This window comes from Equus caballus, chromosome 6 (assembly GCF_041296265.1).
Source record: "Equus caballus isolate H_3958 breed thoroughbred chromosome 6, TB-T2T, whole genome shotgun sequence".
NCBI lineage: Eukaryota > Metazoa > Chordata > Mammalia > Perissodactyla > Equidae > Equus > Equus caballus.
This window is the reverse complement of record NC_091689.1, coordinates 6,177,796-6,199,588: the sequence shown is the minus strand read 5'-3', so window position 1 is coordinate 6,199,588 and position 21,793 is coordinate 6,177,796. Positions and strand designations below refer to the sequence as shown.

Here is a 21,793-nt window from a genome sequence, read left to right as displayed (position 1 = left end):
ATCGCTCTGGCATTGCACACCTCTACCTAAATGCTGACTTGGGAAATAAGCCAAACCATTTTAATGATCGATTTTTCCAAGGGAGAAAATGCAAACAAAAATATGTCAACTCACAGAAAATAAATCAATAGACCGAAAGATATTTAATGTTTTAGATTCTCACTGAATTTCTCAACAAAGTTCTCATTTTTAAACGTTCTACTCCTTTCAAGTTTGGAATTGTTAAGAGGTAGAGACAGAACACTGTAACACGCCGGTGGCTTCTATACATTCAAGTCCTTGCCTGGCTCCACCATGACGCAGAGGGATCCATTTCTAGAAGGTAAGGGTGCAGCACTAGGGGCCCACTTGATTCTTGGCCTTTCTCCCGCACACTGCTCACAACGGGTCTAACCAAAGAAACACGCAGAGAGAAGCCAGTTCTGAGACTCGCCTCGCAACTCCCTAACCCTACAGCGACATGATTTAAACGTGGAAGCTAGAACATCTACTTGGCACTGAGTGTTCTTTTTACGTTCCGCACATTTGGCCCACTATTATGTTTTATTACCACTGTCTTACACTGTGAGCTGCGACCATGAGAATCACTCTGAGGAGCACCCTGACCTTTGCAGCCACATGCTTAAGAGAGGCTTTTTTCATCAAGCGCAAAGTGACTCCTGGAAATAAGGAACAAGACTTGGACTGTTACTGTAAACTACAAAGAAAGAGCGAACAGCGCAGTTAATCTCCAGCACCGCCACCTTTCGTTCAACGTTACATTGTGTTTTACATAGGACACTGAAGTCCCAGGTTTGATACTACACGTCAATTCAGCAGAGGGCAAACCTGCTCACAATAGAGAACGTACGTCCATCTCCAGCAAGCTGTTCCCTAGATACAAGCTCTAAGTCAGAAGGGGGCAACTAGAGACGGCTTGGAGAGTTTCGGGCAAACCTATTCCGGCTATTGGAGAAACACACGATGAATTCCTACGAGTAGATCTGAATCCAACTAATTCCACTAGGTGAAATCCTGGCCCCAACCAATGACGCAGACAGGTGATTTGCCAAGAACAGCCTGCATTTGGAGCCAATTAGCAAGGAAAATGGAAACAAACTCACCTGTGGGAGTGCATTTCTTATTATTTTTCAAGGATGAAAACATGTATTGCCGCAAGTCTTCCATGAATGGCAGCTGCACATAGACCAAACACTAGAGAAATGGAGGAGGGAAAGCAGAAACAATCAAATTAATGGAAAAATATGAAGCTGGTCCCAAACGCTGCGAAAATGGTACAACAAAAGTATTTAAAAAATCAGACAGCTCAACTCTGGAACACGGAAAGTAAAGTGTTTTGATTTCTGTTATTAGCTGTACACAACTGCAAAGAGCACAAGAATATTAAACATACAAGAAATGTTTAAAAGAAAGAGTATCAAAGAATACCCACGATATGCATGACCTACACAACAGATGAGGAGTCAAGGTGACTGAAGGCTGACGTGGATGGAAGTCAAGGGATTTGCCTTCTTTTTTTTTTTTTTCCAATTCTGCCATAGAAAGTTCTCTGAGCAACAGGTAATGGTAAAGAATCTAGACCTGTATTTTAAATACAAAGGCCCTGAATAAGCTGAATTTCACACGGATCACAACAGAATCACATCCTCAACCTTTATCCAGAACTCACTTGTACAAATATAGGTAATCTCTATTCCCATCTGGTTCTGACAGGTCAAGAAGGATGAGAATCAAGATAAGGTTACTGGATTGGGCACACAGAAGGTCACGGTCAACCTTACTGATTGCTTTAATAAAAAGTTCCTCATAGACTTTTATAATCTATGTTCTTTCGTTGCAACTGAAGGGATGGTTCCCAGACCAGCAGCATCAGCATTATTGGGGAGTTTGTGAGAAGTGAAGAATCTCTGGTCCCACCTCAGAGCTACAGAATCAGAATCTGCATTTTAACAAGATCCCCCAAGTAATTCCCAGGCACATTAAGAGTTGAGGAGCGCTGTTTAGAACACAGGAACTGAAGGAAAGAAAAATTAACATGAATAAAACACCTGTGGGCTTTACCTCATAGGTGTCCTTGATGCAAGGAAAAGCCACGCCAACTTGAGGATTAGCTCTTCTGTCATAAACATATCGAACTACGGCCACCATGTCTAGTTCATCCAAAGCATGAATCAGGGAGGAGAGCGCGACTGCAGCTGCCTAGTAAGAAGGAGGCACACGTTTACACGCATCCAATGCGCGAGGGTTCTCACAAGAAAGCTACAGACTTAGGATTAGGAGACGGACCCACTTTCTCTCTGCTCCAGAGTTGTTTTTAAAGCGCCCTTCTACCCATGTCAAGGCCACACTGTACACTTGTGCATCTGATCACATTTACGGCACCTCTTCTGGAACGTTATTATTTAAACTCCCTCTCTTATCACTTCAATCGTCCTTCTCCTTGTGCTTCATCCCCTTGCCTCTAAATAAACTCAAGCCTCAGCCTTCCTAAATAAAATCTTTCTTTGTGGCCCCCCCTTCATAAATTACTATCTGTATCTTTCTTTCCCTTCACCTCTAAAGTTCATGAAATAATAGCCTTGCTGTTTCACTAGTTAGGACACGATTCTGTTTCAAGCTAATCCAGCTACTGACCCCACTTCCTCACTGGAATTGTCCTCTGAAGTCACCCAGGACCTCCTAATTGCCTGGTTCCCATGCTGTTTGTTTGACTTCTCAGCGGCATCTGCCATCCCCCTTTCTCTACGCTTTCTCCTTCTTTGGCTTCAGAAACCCCCCTCCCCTGACTACTCTCCCTTGTAGGCCACTCCTTCCCCAGTTCTTCTCTTCTTCCCACTAATCTTGAAATTCTGCTCTGGGCCTTTCTCTCCTCCAGTCACTCTAAAACTCTACTTGGAGATTATTTATCTAGTCCTATGAGTTGATGAATCAAACAGCTGAATGTATATTCAGCTTTAAAACTCTCCTAAGATCCAGACATATTGCTTACTAGCTGACAGATAGCTCATATGGTTAGACTTCAGGTATCTCAAGAGGGTTAGAAGCTAGAGAAGGGCCATTTTCAAGGCCCTCTCCATTTCAGATTTGCTTTTGGCAGCTCTCTCCCTCTCCATCACTCCCCGAACACTCTGTCTGGACTCTTCTCAGTATTACAGCTAACCCTTATCAAAGTTAGCCATGTATATGCCCATTTCCTCCACTAAAAACCTAGGACCTCAATACCGTGCCATCAAAATCCTCTACAGATTTCATGATAGATTCATTACCTTTTCAGTTCAACTCAAGGAATATTTACTTAATGCCTATTCTTTGCTAGGCACTGTCTTAGGCCTTGTAAGAAAACAAAGATAAGTCTCTATCTAACTGAGCTAATATATTCTTTACTAGCAGAAACGAGACGTGTACCAAATACAGAACATATATATTCTAACAAGTCCCATAAGACAGACCAGATAAGCACAACGGGAGTCTGAGGAAGACATTATGTCCAATTTGTTGGCAAGTTTTTATGTGAGTGTCTTCGATAGGACTGATTGGGATATTTAAAGGAAGGAAGGATGGGGTTATGAATGACTGCTACATTGTAACACAACACTACACCTGTGGGAAACGCAACTAAAGCTCCATTTCCTTCCCTTTCTCTTCTCCCCTTCTCTTTCACACGCAGGCCAATCAGCATATAAGTGTAGATCTCTATACAAAAAAACAATTACATGGGGGCTGGCCCCGTGGCCGAGTGGTTAAGTTCGTGCGCTCCGCTGCAGGCGGCCCAGTGTTTCGTCGGTTCGAATCCTGGGCGCGGACATGGCACTGCTCGTCAGACCACGCTGAGGCAGCGTCCCACGTGCCACAACTAGAGGAACCCACAACGAAGAATACACAACTATGTACTGGGGGGCTTTGGGGAGAAAAAGGAAAAAATAAAATCTTTAAAAAAAAAAACAAAACAATTATATGCTAAGGACCAGAGAAAACATATGTTTAGGAGGAATTATTCACAAAATCACAGAATATTTGAGTTGAAAAGCAACAGTATTCATCTAGTTTAACAACCCACATGATGAGAGAATTCCCTCCGCAACATGTGACTGGTGGTAACAAAGACTCTGCATAGAAACTTATAGGAACGGGGATCTGACCACCCCACAAGGAACCAATTCTTTTGGAGATGGTAATCCTTGTGGACAAAAGGATTCTGCATCTGAAATAAAACTGCTACCCTTTGGTTCCAATTTACCCCTGGTAGGAAGCATGGTTTAATTTCTCTCTTTTTTTTTTTTCTGCTTTATCTCCCCAAATCCCTGCTGGTACACAGTTGTATATCTTAGTTGCAGATCCTTCTAGTTGTGGCATGTGGGACACCGCCTCAACGTGGCCTGATGAGCGGTGCCATGTCCGCGACCAGGATCCAAACCAGCGAAATCCCAGGCCATCGCAGTGGAGAGCGCGAACTTAAACACTCGGCCACGGGGCCGGCTCCTGGTTTAATTTCTACTCCACACGATAATCCTCTAAATGCACAAGGAGGGCGATCATTTCTGTCATCCCCTACTCTCCTACTCACACATTCCCCTCCGTGCAATCTTTTACTGAAGTCCGCACACAACATAGTTTCCTTACTCCCCTGCTTCTCTCATAAGTTCTAATTAGTTAATAGTACTCTCTGACTATGACATCAAGAACTGACACCAAAGAGCAGTCTTTTGCTATTAGTAGATGAAACTTTTTTTTTTAAGATTGGCCCTAAGCTAACACCTGTTGCCAATCTTCTTTTTTCTTCTCCCCAAAGCCCCCCAGTACATAGTTGTATATTCTAGCTGTAGGTCCTTCTGGCTGTGCTATGTGGGATGCCACCTCAGCATGGCCTGATGAGCGATGCCTTGTCCACGCCCAGGATCTGAACTGGTGAAACCCTGGGGCACTGAAGCAGAGTGCACGAACTCAATCACTGGGCCATGGGGCCGGCCCCTGAGATATTTTTTGAGTGACCTCAAAGTGACCCCGTGATCTATAGGGTCTGTAAGAGGCTGGATCTGAATTATGCAGGCCTGTGAGGCTGCCCTTAGCCAGGAAGTCTCTATAATCACATGTGCCTCAACACAGCTTTGTGATATGATACTCCTCACTCCACACCCAGCAAGCACACAGAGTGATCTGAATTTTCTTTAAAGGGACAATAAGTAGGAGTTAAAACTTCAGCAGAAGTTAAAAATGGAACTGTGTTGACAATATATACCACAACTGCATGCTTCCCATCAGGATTTGACTCAGGAGAATCCATGAACTAGGACTCTCAAATTTGAGGATTCACACATGCCTACTGTGCTCTCACGAATCCATTCAGTACTGAGCGGAAGCCAGGTCACTGCTTCTCCTACTTTCAACTGTTCTAACAGAATAACGGCATACCCATCCACTGGATCAGCAGCCTGCTACCCTTCAGAGGTGAGGAGAAAAAGAGGCCTAAGAGGCCCAGATCACTTAGACTACCACTCCTCCAACCCCAAACAAGCCTTCTGCATTCAGATTACTAATTTCAAATGCAGATATTTCTCGAACTTGGAGACCTGCTTAAGTGGCCTTAGACACAAGACTGTGATCTTCTAGTCAATATCAGTATTTCCAAGGAAATAACAAGTTCTGACTTGGAAGCTACATAGAAAATATTTACGGAGAGGGCAGGAGTGAGTGTAGAACCGAAGAGTCATGAGCTGTTAGCCAGAAACCAGCCTGAAGACAGAATCTCTTAGGGAGGTGGGAAGAGAGCAAAGAGAGAGGGAAGGGCAAAAAGAGAAATTTCTCAGTGCGGGAAGAGGTCCACTGAGTCAGTGAAGCTTCTCTCCAGGATGCTCGGGCCAGCACTAAATGTTTAATGTATATGAAAATGAAAATGTCAACCTGACCCCAACCCTCCTGAACATTTGACCATGAGATTCCCACACCTAAATGCATTTGTTCAAATGCTTTTGTTTTCAATACTCACCTGGCCTCCAATTGTAGGACTATGTCTTCAAGCCTTGTCCTCATGCTATGACAAATTCATTTATCATTTTTCCATTTTCAGAGTTAAAGGTCAGTGAATTTTCCCACTGCTGTTGTGAGAATTAGTGTCATTTTAAACTAGAAAAGCCCAAAGCAACTCACTTAAAATGACAATTCAATTCTGTGGCATTACCTCAAAGACTTACGGTCAACTCACCTTATCATCCCTCGCTGCAAAGACCTTTAGAACTTGGTTTCCCATAAAGTATCTCCTATGGACCTGCAAGAGTAAGGGAGGAAAAGAATTGGTTTCCATCCAAAATAAGTAACACATAAGACCATAATGCCACATTTTACTAAAAAATTCTATTCAAAATGCTTAGTGAAAAACACTGACAGGTACTAGAAACAACTTATTACTTGAGGTTCAATTCAATTCAAGACAATAAATATCTCAGCACCCAGTATCTGCCAAACACTGTTTCTGGGGACTATAAACACAATAATGAAGAGGATGTAGTCTTGGCCTGAGGAGCTCAGGCAGGCAAACAGGAAATGCCATGCAGTGTTACAAGAACCAAGAGTACAGTACTACAGTGCAGTCCTACAGTTCAGTGCGACAAGAGCACATAAGAAAGGCATTCAGGGGCTGGCCCCATGGCCGAGTGGTTAAGTTCATGCGCTCCGCTGCAGGCGGCCCAGTGTTTCGTTGGTTCGAATCCTGGGTGCGGACATGGCACTGCTCATCAAACCACGCTGAGGCAGCGTCCCACATACCACACCTAGAAGGACCCACAACGAAGAATATACAACTATGTATCGGGGAGGCTTTGGGGAGAAAAAGGAAAAAATAAAATCTTTAAAAAAAAAAAGAAAGGCATTCAGTTTGGCCATGAGGGGTCAGAGAACGCTTCTGCAAATGGTGACACATAAGTCAAGACTGAAAGGATGTTTGGAACTAAGATAAAAGTCTGGGCACAAGTGTCCTGGGCAGAGATAATAATGTGATAAGTCTGCAGTGACACAAAAACATGTACATTTGGGGAACTGCTCTTGGAGTAGAGTAGTACCAGAGTGCAAGGGGAAAGGTGAAAAAGGTGAAAATTTGATCAGCAAGCTTAGCAAAGACAGATCAGAAAGTCTCTTATGAGCAAAGGTAAGTGGCCTGGACCTCATCCTAAGAGCAACAATGAGGCACTGATGAATTGCAGAGAGATCAGAGCAAAGAACTAATCTTTGGGGCAGGACTGGAGGACGGAAACTAGTTAAAACAAAAGTAAGTGCTGCATGCCCTTTCGCCCCTTTAAGTTACTTATCTAGCAGAGTATTAGAGTCAAAGACTAGAAAATGAGTATTGAAGAGTTCCTAATATCATAACCACCTGCATCTACTGACCAAGATCAACTTCTCTCTGATCTATGTGATTGTAAGCCTGGAGCTTATTATGAAATATGCCATCTGCCGCCCAGGGCAATGCTTGTCAAATGTTTTTTCTGCCCTCCCCCTCTAAGGCCAAGAAATCATGGGCACTTTCACAGTAACAGCAGCTCAAGAAGACTGAGTCTCAAAGGTGTGGGGTGAGGCCCATATAATTCAAATACCCTCCATCTCCACTTCCATTCCTCATGTGAAAACCATTATTTGAAGAACTATGGGAATAATCCTATACGTTTAGTTTGCTACAGACAGTATTTGCCCTCCTATTAGAATCTGTAACATTCTTGATTGATTAAAGAACAGTTAATGATATCTTTTCCTAAGGCATCTAAATGACCACTCAAAGAACAGCCAGACATTTAGGGGAAGTTTTGGCTAAATTCTTTTCTAGAACACTGACATCTTGGAGGAAGTCAAATTGAATGGACTCTTGGAAATTTAAAAGAGAAGAGTATTCACAATTCAAAAAAACAAAAACAAAAAACCTATTTTATACAATGAAAAGTTTCACCTCAATCCAGAAATGTTAGTTTCCCTCACTTTAAGGGAATTTGGAAAAATATGTGATCTTATGCATTTACATGAAGGCATTACTGTAAAAACTAGACTATTCAAAACTGAGCCTGTCCCTCCGGTGGGCAGATTACATCCAACTAATGGCATACACAGGCTCTGGAGTCAGAGAGACCTGGTTTAAAACCCACCTCTAACACCTTCCAGCTGGGTGACCTTGGCCCAGTGACTTAACAGCTCTAAACTTCTATTTCCTAATGTATAAAACGCATATCATGGCGCCTCCCTAAGAGGGCTGCAATAAGAATAAATGGGAACTTATATACAAAGCTCCGTGTACTGACTGGAATATTATCATCACTCAAAAAATGGTAGCTATTATAATTACATTCATTGTATCTGTCTCAGATTGTACTTAAGATAAAAATAATTTAGAGCTTAAAAACAACAAAAAGTTAATTAAGAGAATAATTCATGACTTAAAAGTTAATTTTAAGTTAATAAAAACCTTTTGAAATAAATGTCCTTTTTGTTCAGCTCGCTCTTCCTTGGCTAGTTAATAGGCCCTGGCTCCCAGCCTGGCACAGGTGACTTCCATTTTTTGAGTCCTGCATGATACTTGCTGGTGCTTTAGAGAGGGCTTCTCTGCCTGTCTGGAACCAGGCAGACCCACCGCCCACAGGCAGTTGCTACAAACAGGTCTGAATGAAGGCTCTGGTTCACTGAAGAGACTCATAAGCACCACCATTAATAACCAGAAGGTTTAGGTTTATATACCTCCCAAGGTGAATACTTTCATTTTTAAGAAGAGCATATTTTGTTAAAGAATTGTTAGACTCTCAACTTCGAAAAAGTATTTCTTCTCACCATTAAACTCATATCGACTTTAAGTAAATAGTCCCAATTTTTGGCTTATGAGTCTTAAAAACGCATCTAACAGTATAGGCATATCACGAAGAACATTCTCCCTAACCTCACGGGATTATTCTAACACTGAACGACACAAGGACTATACGCTAGAGCAACACGAGGTTCAAATCCAGTATACCGGGCATACTTATTTTTATTCTAATTCTTGCTTGAGTTCTTCTAGAAGCAACAAAAATCTCTTCATTCCAACAGAGCCTGAAAAGATACACTTTATGCTTGTTCATCTTCTTTGGTTTCCCACCTCAAGAACATTTCATCTAAGGTCTCCAGGAATCTTCAATAACCCTTTCTAGATAGTATATGGTATCTCATAGCCTTCAGTGAATTACTGCATTTCCCATTGTGTCTATTTTGTGTGTCTGCAGTGGTGTCTTAAAAAAATATGATTTATTTTTAAGTTTCACATCCTAGACCTCTTCGTTGGGCACTGAGAAGGGTAACTGGCATAAATCAATAATACTCTAAAGAGGTCTATGGTCATTCAAAACCCAACTAGACCTCCATTCCTATGAAACAGTCCATTATACAGCCATGGGCCACATAATGATGTTTCGGTCAAAGACAGCCTGTGTATATGATGGTGGTCCCATAAGATTAGCACCACACAGCCTAGATCTGTAGTAGGCTAAACCATCTAGGTTTGCATAAGTACACTCTGTGATGTGCACACTACAACAAAACAGCTTAAGAATACACTGCTCAGAACACATCCCCATCACTAAGCGACACGTGACTATACAAAGCATACCTTGTTTTTTTGCGCTTTGCTTTATTCCACTTCCCAGATACTGCATTTATTACAAGACCCTCCACCAGCAAAAAGATTATGACTCGCTGAAGGCTCAAATGATGGTTAGCATTGTTTAGTAATAAAGTATTTTTTTAATTAAGATACATGTATTGTTTTTTAGACACAACGCTATCGCACACTTAATAGACTATAGTGTAAATATAACTACTATATGAACTGGAAAACCAAAAAATTCATGTGACACTTCTTTACTGCAGTGGTCTGGAACTGAACCCACATGTCCGAGGTATGCCTGTCCCTAAGTTTAGAGAAAGCCATACAATAGCAAAGAACTCATGCTGTTTCTTTAAGGCTACCATGAGTTAAGATCAACTACAAAGCTAAGAAGTGACTTTTAATTGAAATCTACTCTTCTGATTCATGCTGACTTCTCTACATCTTGGTTTTTCTCTTCAAAAATCAAAGATAGCAACTCTAACCCCTAGATGACACTTCAGAAAAACTAGACGTGAAATAAATATATATTATAAAGAAAAGGGCCAAATTGAAAGCACACCATCTCAAATAACAAGGATAAAGCTCATTTATTTCCTTTACAACTAGTAGAATAAGTGCTGTACCTGAGAAGATCTACAAAATCCCAAAACAGAGAAGCACTTCCCCTCCGATTTATATTTCATTTGCTCCTCGTCAACTTTGGAGAAAGGAATGATATCACTCCCATAGCGGTACCCTAGAGAACAAGAGGAGAGCAGCTGTTAGGCACATGGGGCCTCGTCTTCCAAACTGAAATTAGCCCAAGGCATACATTAACAGTCCACGCACACTCCAGATCAAGGTTCCATACACTATTCCCTGGAATCAAATTACTGCCCCTAGTGATCAATAAGGAGAAGGAAGAAGCAGATACACAAACAACATATAGAGACGATTAAAATCTAATCACATTTTTAAAGTAGCATATACTGTAATCTAGTCATCTTATGATTATCCAGCCTAGAAGAAAGAATGTAGCAAATGCAATGTACTAGCTATCCTCCAAGGATAAACCATGGTTGACTCAAGTACAATCATGATTTGTAAACATAATAAAAAGAAAGTATTTATTCAGAAACCTGGAGACCCACAGAGAAAAACACCCATTGGAAATTTTCAGGACAAAAATGTTCTCAAAAATGCATGCTGGAGATAAACAATGCCTAATGGGAGAAGCCAAAACTCTTCTATTCAGAAACATGCAGTTGATAAGCTGGATATGTTTCTGCATTTATTCTATTTCTGAGATTGGACTTTTTTTTTCTTTTTAATTACTGAGGTTATTCATAAAAATACAAGCTCTTGGCTACTTAAAAAATACCAGCCCCGTCTCAGAGCCTCTGCTTTAGGGAAAGTCATGCCCTTGCAATATATAGTCTTTATGTTTGGTGGGGAGAAGACTCAAAAGCCAAGGATTCTGGTCTTGGGTAAATGGAAAGGAAAAGCACGTGCACCTTTACTCCAAGAAACAAGAAACCTGTGTGTCTGGGTGGCAGATTCTGTGATCCAGTGTTTGTTCCTGTTAATCTGTTGCTGTCATACATTTAATTAAAAAGAAACACATTTCCATTTTCATATATATCTTTTTTAAAAATTCCAACAAAAAATTAACCGGAAACCTACGACATATGGTTATGAGTAGTATCTAAACCAAATGTTTTTTCTAACTTTACTCTGTCATCAGACATCTTATTTGAATTGTTTAACAGTAACTTGAAAATTCTAATTAAAACTGTCTTATGTTTTTGGGTTCTTCTATTTAAAGGGCAAATCAAGAACTTTAATTTTTGTACATGGCAAAAAAGTATAGAATAGACTACAACATAAAACCATATTCCTTTGCCCGGATGTACTAGCTCCTCTGTCTGAGAAAATAGTCGGTAGAGAGTGGGGGACAAGCAAAGGAAGCATGTGGGTACCTGCAAAAAGGGAAGAGAGAAAAGCTGCGTGTCTGTGCTCTTTGAACTCAACCATCTTAAACTCTTCCCTCTCCATTCCTCCAACAAGAAATTTCCTTTTTGCCTAAGATAACCAGAGCTGCTTTCTTTGCTTGCAACCAAAGAATTGGCACCCACATCTCCAGTCCCTTCTTCTTCTGATCCACCCTAGACGCAGCTTTCATATTAATCTTCCTAAATCACAGTCCAGTGACACCCTGCTCCTCAAAACTATAAACGGCTCTGGGCTGGCCCTGTGGCTGAGTGGTTAAGTTCGTGCGCTCTGCTGCAGGCGGCCCAGTGTTTCATTGGTTCGAATCCTGGGCGCGGACATGGCACTGCTCATCAGACCACGCTGAGGCGGCATCCCGCATGCCACAGCTAGAAGGACCCACAACGAAGAATATACAACTATGTACTGGTGGGCTTTGGGGAGAAAATCTTTAAAAAAAATAAATAATTATAAACAGCTCCATGATGCTTTCAACATTAAGCATAGACCCTTCAGCTTATCATGCAAAGCCGCTCCTAATTCAGAACAGTGTGTAGGAACACAGACTCTGAGGTAGGACAGTCCTGGGTTTAAGTTCTGCTAGTTGTTAGCTATGTGACTTTGAATACAGTAACGAATGCCTTTTGGCTTCAGTTCCCTTACCTGAAAAATGGAAATAACAAGAGAGCCTGCTTCATTAGATTGTGGGAAGATTAAAAATACAGCTTGTCTATGAGATGCTACCCTCGTGCACCAAGCTGTATATTCCCAATACACCAACCCAACTACTGAGATCACTGAGGAGGCCCTCTATTTTCCTGGTCTTATGCCTTTAATTAAGCTATTCCTCCCACTATAGGCAAGTCATTATACTAGGATCAAATGATTAGCAAGTGATGGAGCCATGATTCTGACCCAGGTCTGACTCCAAAATTCATGTTCTTAACTATACTATACTACTGAAATGAATTAAAGAATTAGTAGAGATTAGAGGGTATTATTTACATTCTACACATAATCTATCAGGAGAAAGAAAGGAACCATAACCATCGTCACCTTTAACCACTCTCCTGTCACTTCCTACAACACATAAAAGCTACACAAACATTGTAATACAGTGCCACAGATGAAAGGAATTTATTTCAAGGCTTGCAAATTAAAACTACACTGGGTAGCACATAGTCTGGCAATAAATTTATATAAAGATCCTTGTTCTAAGTTAACCATCATTTGGTACATCATAATTTTTGCTCTTGAACATTCAGACACTCTCAGTTTCTAAGCCTGTAGTGAGATGCCATCTAGACAGACTATACAGATCAGATGAGTATAATATATGAAGTACCACTTTAAAGATCCTAGTGAACACACAGCTACATAACAAACACAAATGATTTTTTCTTATCTCCTGAATTACCTCAACAGAGCATATCTGGCAGGATTTAAGACCTAAAATTGGCACTCAGAAAAATAATCACTATGGAAGTAAAAAATAAAATAGAGGAAACAAAAAACTTGCTTCAGGCACATTAATAAAAGTATTCGCCCAGGTAGGAAGTTTCAAACGTTAAAGCAAAGACTAGTATGAAGTCCTGTCATCTGACATTTACATCTCAGAGAAACAATCACGCAGATGCACTCCCGGGCACACCCTGCCGCAGACCCAGCAGAGGAGCTAAGGACCCGGCGTCTCACGACTCCTCAAACAGGTGTGTCTCCAAAACCCAGAGAATGTCTCTACGCAAACAAGAACACAAATCCCAAATAATACAAATTCATGTCACCTTGACGAAAGTCCCTTTTAGGCAAAAGTGAAAACTCCTTATTGGCATACCTTGAATGGTCTCTTCTTTTGGAACTTCAGTTTCATCATCGTCATTCAAGCAATATACTGTTTCTTTTTGTACATCTTCTTTTTTTACGGTTCTTGCATCAACAACTGTCCAAGACTTTTTAACTTTCTCCTGTACAATCTTAGTTCCAAAGGAAAAATCAAGGGAAAACAAGGAAAGCTAGGATTCCAACTGACAAAAGATGAAAACCTAATATATTCTGTTTTACAGAAAAAAATCCAGAACAATTCCCCCAGCTAAATGGTTTTGTTTGCTTTTGCCTATTGTGAAAATTTTAGTTTATTTCATAACTCTGTCTACATTTCATTTTTCCCCCATGGTAATCCATGGATAAAAATTAATATTTGTATATATTCAAATACTTTCTACACAAAACCCTCAGACCGTCTAATAAAAGAGGATTATACATTGTTACCACGGTTTTCCAATTGAGAAGGCAGGGAGAGCAGTCTATAAGTAGTCAGAAATCAGTAAGAAAGTTTGAAAAGAAAACTAGAAAAAAGAAGAAGGAAGGAGACTGTATTTCCATTCCCAAGGACACTATTCTAGGCCTTGATGGAACCTGAAACAGAACCTCCAAGGTTTTCACGGATGTAGAGTATGTTTTGGAATTAAGACCATGAATATACAAAAAACACTTGAATATATGAAAACACCTTTTTGTATATTTTGTATATCTAAGTGACTTTATATATTTATTTTGTACATTTAAAGAAAAAACGCAAGGAAGACCACATGTGGAGGCAGGGATCAGAGACTTAAACTGGAATTTCATCAAATAATTAATTAAAAGCACCTCATTTTTGAAAGTTTGCTATTACATAAAAATGTACATATATTACAAAAGGTAATTTCATAGTAACAAGTCAACATTTCTTGATACCTCATAACGCTGTTACTACCCGATCATTAATCACTGAATCAGGTGACTGAGTTTTCAAAACTCTGAACTTAACTCTGGTGTATACCTATACTTCTGCTATGACACTACAAAGACACAATTTAATGCATTCCATTTTCTTTCTTTACAAAGAAAAGAGAGCGAGAGAAAGGCCTGGAATTGATGATTAACACTCAATTCTCAATGGAGAGAAGAGAAGGAAGAGGGAATCAACCTCTATTATAGACAAATCTTGAAACGTCCTCTCCTACCATGCCTTTTACATAAAAGCTAAATGAAGATGAAGTGAACAGGTAGAACAGTTAGAGAAGCAGTAATTATGGTACTAAGTAGCCCACACGTGAACTGTCAGTTCCTTATACAAGCATATTTGTCCGCCTGGTAACATTTCTTTAAACAATGTGCAGCTACTACTTACCGATTTATAAGCCACAATCTTTATAGACAAATTGGAGCCAATGGTCAGCTGACAGGCCCAGGGTATGGAACGTCTCTCAATTTTCTTAAAGACACACAGTCGTCTCAGACTCTCACTTAACAAAGAAAAATGTATAATAAAAGCAACAATTTTAAAATGTTAACTTGTGCTGGATGATGCGCTTAGTTTTCTAAATGAGAAGTGAGCTGTTGTTGATCGTAAAGAGAGAACAGCAGCGGAAGGCAGGAAAATGACAACCACAAGTTGGGAGAGAGCCAGGAGACAACTGGGTTGCTTAGAAGGAGCTGAATTACTTTACTGACAGGTGACAACTAACATTTCTATCTTCCCCTATTCAATCTTTTCTTTCAACTCAGCCAGTTGTTCTTAACATTCTTTCAGGACCAAGGACATTTGGAGGATATGATAAAGCACACTCATAAATGCATCTACACACAATATAAAGGGTTCACCAACTCCCTGAAAACCATGGACCTGAGGATAAGAACCCCTGCTCGAGGATATCAAAAGGTGATATAAAGCTCTATGATGCTTTAGTTAATGCCAATCTTCCTAAATAAAAAGCGCATGTATATGCACATAATGGAGAGAGTTCAATAAAGACTCTCCAGAGGATAAAGGAATGTAGCAGCCCATATTGAGTCTCAAGGTAAAGCCGGTAACTCTGGGTTTCTGACTGGGGAGGTGGGGACTTGAGGCCACAAACACAATGGAGAATGCTACCTCTTTTGAATGTAAGTCAAGAATCAATTCTACTGCATCTGGTCCCTAATCAAAAACAGAGAAGATTATAGGAGACAGGTGGAACTGGCGGTATTCACTAAAAATAAAGAACAAAGGAATTAATGACCAAACACAATCAAGGCATACAGTCCAGGCTATGACTGATCCCCTTGGTACACATGAAAAACACATCTAGAACGAAGTAAAGAGAATTATCTGATGTTATCCAGAATTATGGACAAAGAGGCCTCAAGAGACTCAGAAATAACTTTCAGAAATAATTTACAACAAATAGTAGACATTCTACCTGACACGCTGCTTCCAAAGCTTACAGTACACCTTAGCTCTAGATGTTGGGGAATGAATATGAACTAGGTCTAACCTGTCTCGTAGGACATTCCCTGTCCAAGTATGAGTCACATCTAAAACCAGCATGAGGTTTGGATTCTGTTCCAGGGGAAGTTATAAGGACCAGCATCTAAAAGGTAACATCTGAGAACAACTGGATCAATTCTGCAATAGATTTGAACCTTCTCAAGTAGAAGTCGAGTTATCTTTCCAAGGTCTTCTAGATGAGGATGAGTCTAGCCCAGTGCTGTCTAGTACAACTTTCTGCGATGATGGAAATGTTCTGTTCCTAACTGTGCCTGTCCAACACACTACTGAGCACTTGAAATGTGGCTAATGTGACTAAGGGACTAAATTTTAAATTTTACTTAATTTTAATGAATTTAAATAGCCACATGTGGATAATGGCTTCCGTATTGGATGGCAAACCTTTGGTCCACACCTTCATGGCAGACCTAAAATCAAAGTAGCTTCAAATTGCTAGGACAATACATAGTTAGTAATTTCCTTCCTTGCTGGGCTATAGGAAAATGAACTCTTTTTTTTGAGGAAGATTAGCCCTGAGCTAATATCTCTGCCAATCCTCCTCTTTTTGCTGAGGAAGACTGGGCCTGAGCTAACAGCCATGCCCATCTTTCTCCACTTTATACCACAGCATGCCTTGCCAAGCCGTGCCATGTCTGCACCCAGGATCCGAACCTGCAAACCCCGGGCCGCGGAAGCAGAACGTGCGCACCTAACTGCTGCGCCACTGGGCCGGCCCCAGAAAATTAACTTTTTTAACAGTAATTTGTATTGGCCTATAATTTTTCTTTATGATATCATGGTGAATATGTTAACTTAAGACAGGTATTCCCACAATAGAGCAAGTCATGTCCAAATTCAAAAGAGAAATAACTTAGCAACACATATTTGCACATATGATTACACCACACATTATGACAAGAAATATCACTTTACAGGATTTCTCACTGATTCCTTTGCCAATCTCTTGGGCGATTACAATTCAATTTCCAAAATTTCCATTTACCTATAATTTTTCAAGGGTGCCTATATTTAGAAAACCAGGATGTACTGCTTGTCAATTATAGCTCAGCAGAAATATTTAAAAATTGTGGTTGAGAAAAGAAGTAAGAGTAGATATACATTGTTAACTACTCAAAAAACATCCTAATTGTTGAACCTTTACTTCAGTTAAGAATTCTGCTAAAAATATCTGTATTTTGTGTATATATTGATAAACTAGAATTAACTGGCAAACATCAAGTGGTATTATCCCTGAAAATTTGAAACTATACAAGACATACTTCATGATAAAGTATTCTATTTCCACTTTTACCAAATCAGGCCCCTCAAACACGTACTGTTCTAGATGCTACTGATGACTTCTCTTGAGTTCTTTGCTCTGAACAAGTATACGTCTAACTCCAGCCGAGAATAACACAAATAGAGGAGGCAGTCTCTCCTACACTCTCTAGCTGGACGGTGGAAAAAGCAGTTTGCTTTATTGTTATACGGTACTTCAGGGAGTTCACATTTCGTAAATCATTTTGCCTTTACAAAACCCACATGAAATGAGTAGGTTATAAATTCTTGACATTTTGGGGTTTTTTTTATTGTTGCTGTTTCTTGCCAGACCAAACTATTTTGTCACCAAAAGGTCTTTAAAAAATCACTATGCTACAGTATAGTGCCTTCTAAAACCTAAGTCAGAGGATAAGAGGATACTGAACAGCTCAGATATGACACCACTTTTTTACAATTAAGAATGTTTTTAGTAGGTGTATGAAAAGGAAGGACCCAAGAAATGTGCCCCAAGTTTGGCATAAAAGAAATTACTAACTCGTCTTTTACATTCTGACTTATTAAATCTTTTGTGGTACCTACATATTTCCAAACTTCACTGACACAGTCCTGGAAATAAACATGAAATCTTGTGCCAATCACACAAACTTAAAAAAGGGGATTTGGGGCTGGTGCACCATTTCTTTAATAAAAATCAGGGTATTTATTAAAGAATAATTGCTAATTCAAGAGTGGCCCACAAAAAGAAAAACACTAGGGAGCCCTCTGATCAAAAGAGAAATTTAGATGGGTACAACTGTAAATTGTAATCAATGCTTTCACTTCTTACCTGAAGGAATAAATTTCATCCAGCCCCTCTTCACCTTCTAAAGACATCATCACCTTTTTCACCATCTGAATACCTTCTTTTTGCTGCTCAGTAATTCCTTTTAGAGGAAAGTCAAGTCCATGGTGGTCCGAGCCCAAGTTGCCATCTCCTCTGTCCCCAGTTCCATCTTCCTTGCCAATTGGGAAAGGCAAACTATCAGGAAAAGATCAGCAGTAGTTAAGAAGATAAGCTCTGAACACAAATAATAAGCTGGGTTCCAATCCTGTGACTGTCATTCTCTAGCTATGAGAAAATGGGCATGTCACTCAACCTCTCTGAGCTTCAAATTTCTCATCTGTCAAATGGCACTTATCTACCTTGGCCAATATTCTATCAGTTTCAAGTAACCAAAGCTGCTTTGATTTGGTAGAAGGGGAAATTTATTGGCTTATATAACCAAATAATTGAAAGGGCAGGGCTGCACATGGCCTTAGGATAATTAGACCAGTCTCAAACACCACAAGGATCATTAGACCCCCTCACTCTCTATCTCCAGGTTTCGTCTCATTGCCTTTATGCTGGCTTCCCTCTATGACTGGCGTCCTCCACATTGCCTCTGAACACATTCAAGCTCACAGTGCCTACTCCCCACCAAAGAGGGACTGAGTGCTTGACCCTCTACGCTCAAATTCACACCAACCAGGAAACAGGGGGAGCCTGGGGGCCCGATCTGGGAGATGCCAGCCTTCACCTAAGCCTTGAGGCTAAAGTTTAGGAAGGAATGCTTTCTAAAAAAGGCTAGATGATATTCTAGGCAGACAAAAACAAATACATAAACACCCATTAATGATCCCTCAAAGTTATTACAAAGATTACATAAGAGAATGTGTATAAAATACTTAAAACTCAAATAATGTTATCATTATTACTGTAGATATAGAATTTCTATTCAGAAATCAGTTAATTGTTAGAAATAAGTAAAATCCATTTTGTTTTTGTGTTTCACTCCAATTGTTTGACTGAAATGAGACTAAAACTAGATTGGGATTACCAGTCATGTGAATATTCAATAATCAATACACAAATTGAAAAATCAACAAAACAGGTTTTATGATAATACTATATGGCACTTAATGAATGCTTGAATGTAAACAATATCATTTAATCCATATACATTAGGAGGATAGAGATTTCTACCTCTATTTTCTAAAAAGAAACTGACGCGAGGGAGAAGATCCAAGATGGCGCCGTGAGTAGTCCTCTTTGTCTCTCCCTCTTCGAGTCTACAATTATTTGGACACTTATCACTTGACAAAGGATATCCAGACAGCATCTCAGGACATCTGAGATACCCACGCGACTATACATCGGAAGGCGGACGGACTTTCCTCCGGGAGGATGTGGAAATAGGTGAAAACTCTCCGACCCCGACCAAGCAGCCTAGTACCCGCAAGCGGCTTTCTTCCAACGGACGCCCCCAGAGGATCAACACACATCTGGGGCAGGAGCGAGAACACAACAGAGGAGCAACGGTGGAAACAGGTGACCAGAACCCTACCTAAAGCCCCCGCAATTACTCCTAAACGCAGAGGGAAACTTTGGAGTTGCACACCTGAGCCCGCGGGGAGAGTCTCTCCCGCCATTGGCGGGGAGACCCCGCCTGGTGTTCGCGGCGCCCGGAGGGTCCCAGAGAGAGTCGCTGAGGGTACGGAGGTCTCCCAGCTGCCGTTGCCCGCCCCGTGGGACTAGGGATTGCCGGAGATCTCGGAGAGGACTGGGGCTGGGGGAAGCTCCAAAGGCCGGCTCTGCGACCCGGAGGGGAAGCGCCGGAGCTCCGCCCGGGCAGCAGACAAAACTCTCTGTCTCCCATTAGCAGAGGGGCCACGCCCAGCATTCACAGCTCCGGGAGAGGCCCGGAGAGAATCCCAGAGGGCGGGGCGACCCCAAGGTGCCGTTGCCCGCCCCGTGGGACTAGGGATTGCAGGAGATCTCAGAGAGGACTGGGGCTGGGGGAAGTTCCATGGGCCCACTCTGCGCCCCGGAGGGGACGTTACAGAATTCTGCCCGGGCAGCAGACAAAACTCTCTGTCTGCCATTAGCGAAGGGGCCACGCCCAGCACTCAACTCTGGGAAAGCCCTGGAGAGAATCCCAGAGGGCGGGGCGACCCCCAGCTGCTGTTGCCCGCCCCATGGGGCTAGGGATTGCCGGAGATCTCGGAGAGGACTGGGGCTGGGGGAAGTTTCAAAGGCCGGCTCTGCGACCTGGAGGGGAAGCTCCAGAGTTCCGCCCAGGCAGCAGACAAAACTCTCTGTCTGCCATTAGCAGAGGGGCCACTCCCAGCATTCACGGCTCCGGGAGAGTCCCGGAGAGAATCCCAGAGGGAGGGGCGACCCCCAGCTGCCGTTGCCCGCCCCGTGGGACTAGGGATAGCCGGAGATCTTGGAGAGGACTGGGGCTTGGGGGAGTTCCAGAGACCCAGCTCCGTAGCCTAGGGGGAAACCCTACAGGCTCACAGCAGCCTTAGGGAAAGCCTCTGCACAGCACCAGTAGAAGGCACCCAGCCGGCAGCCACAAGGCTGGAAGACCCCAGGGCAAAAGCAGCATAGCTAGGTGAACTAACCACAGACTGTAGAAGATGCCAATAGCTCTCCTGCGACCCATAGAGGACAAGTGAGATTTTGTGGGTGCCGACAGCAACGGAGCGACAAATATAAGTGATACCACCCCTGGCTGCTGGAAAAGCCCATAACACCGTTGCAGACCCCAAGGAGGGAGCACATCTAGGTGGGCTGCAATAGTAGGCACCAGCAGCCTGAAGCCCCCCTGTGACGGCCCCCACAGCAGAGGAGGGAATCCAAAGGACCACTGTGGCTACGAGGAGGGGCCCAGGCCCAGTTAGCAACTGCGGACAGGGTTCCTGGTTGGTGCAGTATAAACAGCTGCTCCCCCACTGCAGCAGCTGAAACAAGTGAAAGGAGCAACTAAACTCTATCTCCATGTGGAGGCACAAATCAACAACATCAAGCAATATGAAAAAATACATTAAATCTCCAGAACAGAAAGAAAGTAACAAATACACAGAAAACAATCCCAAAGAAAATGAGATACATAACCTAAATGATGATGACTTCAAAACAGCCATCATTAAAATACTCAATGAGTTAAGAGAGAATTCTATCCGACAACTCAACGAGTTCAGGAGCTATGTCACAAGAGTTTGATATGATAAAGAAGAACCAAACAGAAATACTGGAAATGAAGACCACAATAGAGGAGATTAAGAAAAATCTAGATGCTCTGAACAGTAGGGCCGATAATATGGAGGAAAGAATTAGCAATTTGGAAGATGGCAATATAGAATTGCTGCAGGCAGAGGAGGAGAGAGAAGCAAGACTAAAAAGAAATGAAGAAACTCTCCGAGAATTATCAGACACAATTAGGAGAGGCAACGTAAGGATTATAGGTATACCAGAGGGAGAAGAGAAGGAGAAAGGGGCAGAAAACCTATTCAAAGAAATAATGGCTGAGAACTTCCCAAATCTGGTGAGGGAGATGGATCTTCAGGTGACAGAAGCGAATAGATCTCCAAACTTTATCAATGCAAGAAGACCAACTCCACGGCATATAGTAGTGAAGCTAGCAAAAGTCAACGACAAGGAGAAAATACTAAGGACAGCCAGGCAAAAGAAACTAACCTACAAAGGAACCCCCATCAGGCTATCAGCAGATTTCTCAGCAGAAACTTTACAGGCTAGAAGAGAGTGGAATGATATATTCAAAAATCTGAAGGACAAAAATCTACAGCCGAGAATTCTCTATCCAGCAAAAATATACTTC

At 41.7% G+C, this 21,793-nt stretch overlaps 1 protein-coding gene across 6 annotated transcripts in view; it reads right to left on the bottom strand.

Annotated features, from left to right (window-relative positions):
• The window catches only part of XRCC5 (X-ray repair cross complementing 5), a 92,663-nt gene that overhangs the window by 55,688 nt on the left and 15,182 nt on the right, over positions 1 to 21,793 (bottom strand). For all 6 annotated transcript variants that reach the window (XM_005610589.4, XM_070269248.1, XM_005610590.4 and 3 more), the window contains exons 6-12: positions 17,977 to 18,168; positions 14,751 to 14,865; positions 13,413 to 13,551; positions 10,234 to 10,346; positions 6,200 to 6,262; positions 2,062 to 2,199; positions 1,104 to 1,194 (exon numbers count right to left, since the gene is read on the bottom strand). In XM_005610589.4, coding sequence (XP_005610646.1) covers positions 1,104 to 1,194; positions 2,062 to 2,199; positions 6,200 to 6,262; positions 10,234 to 10,346; positions 13,413 to 13,551; positions 14,751 to 14,865; positions 17,977 to 18,168 — 851 coding nt within the window. The remainder of the gene's footprint in view (positions 1 to 1,103; positions 1,195 to 2,061; positions 2,200 to 6,199; positions 6,263 to 10,233; positions 10,347 to 13,412; positions 13,552 to 14,750; positions 14,866 to 17,976; positions 18,169 to 21,793) is intronic.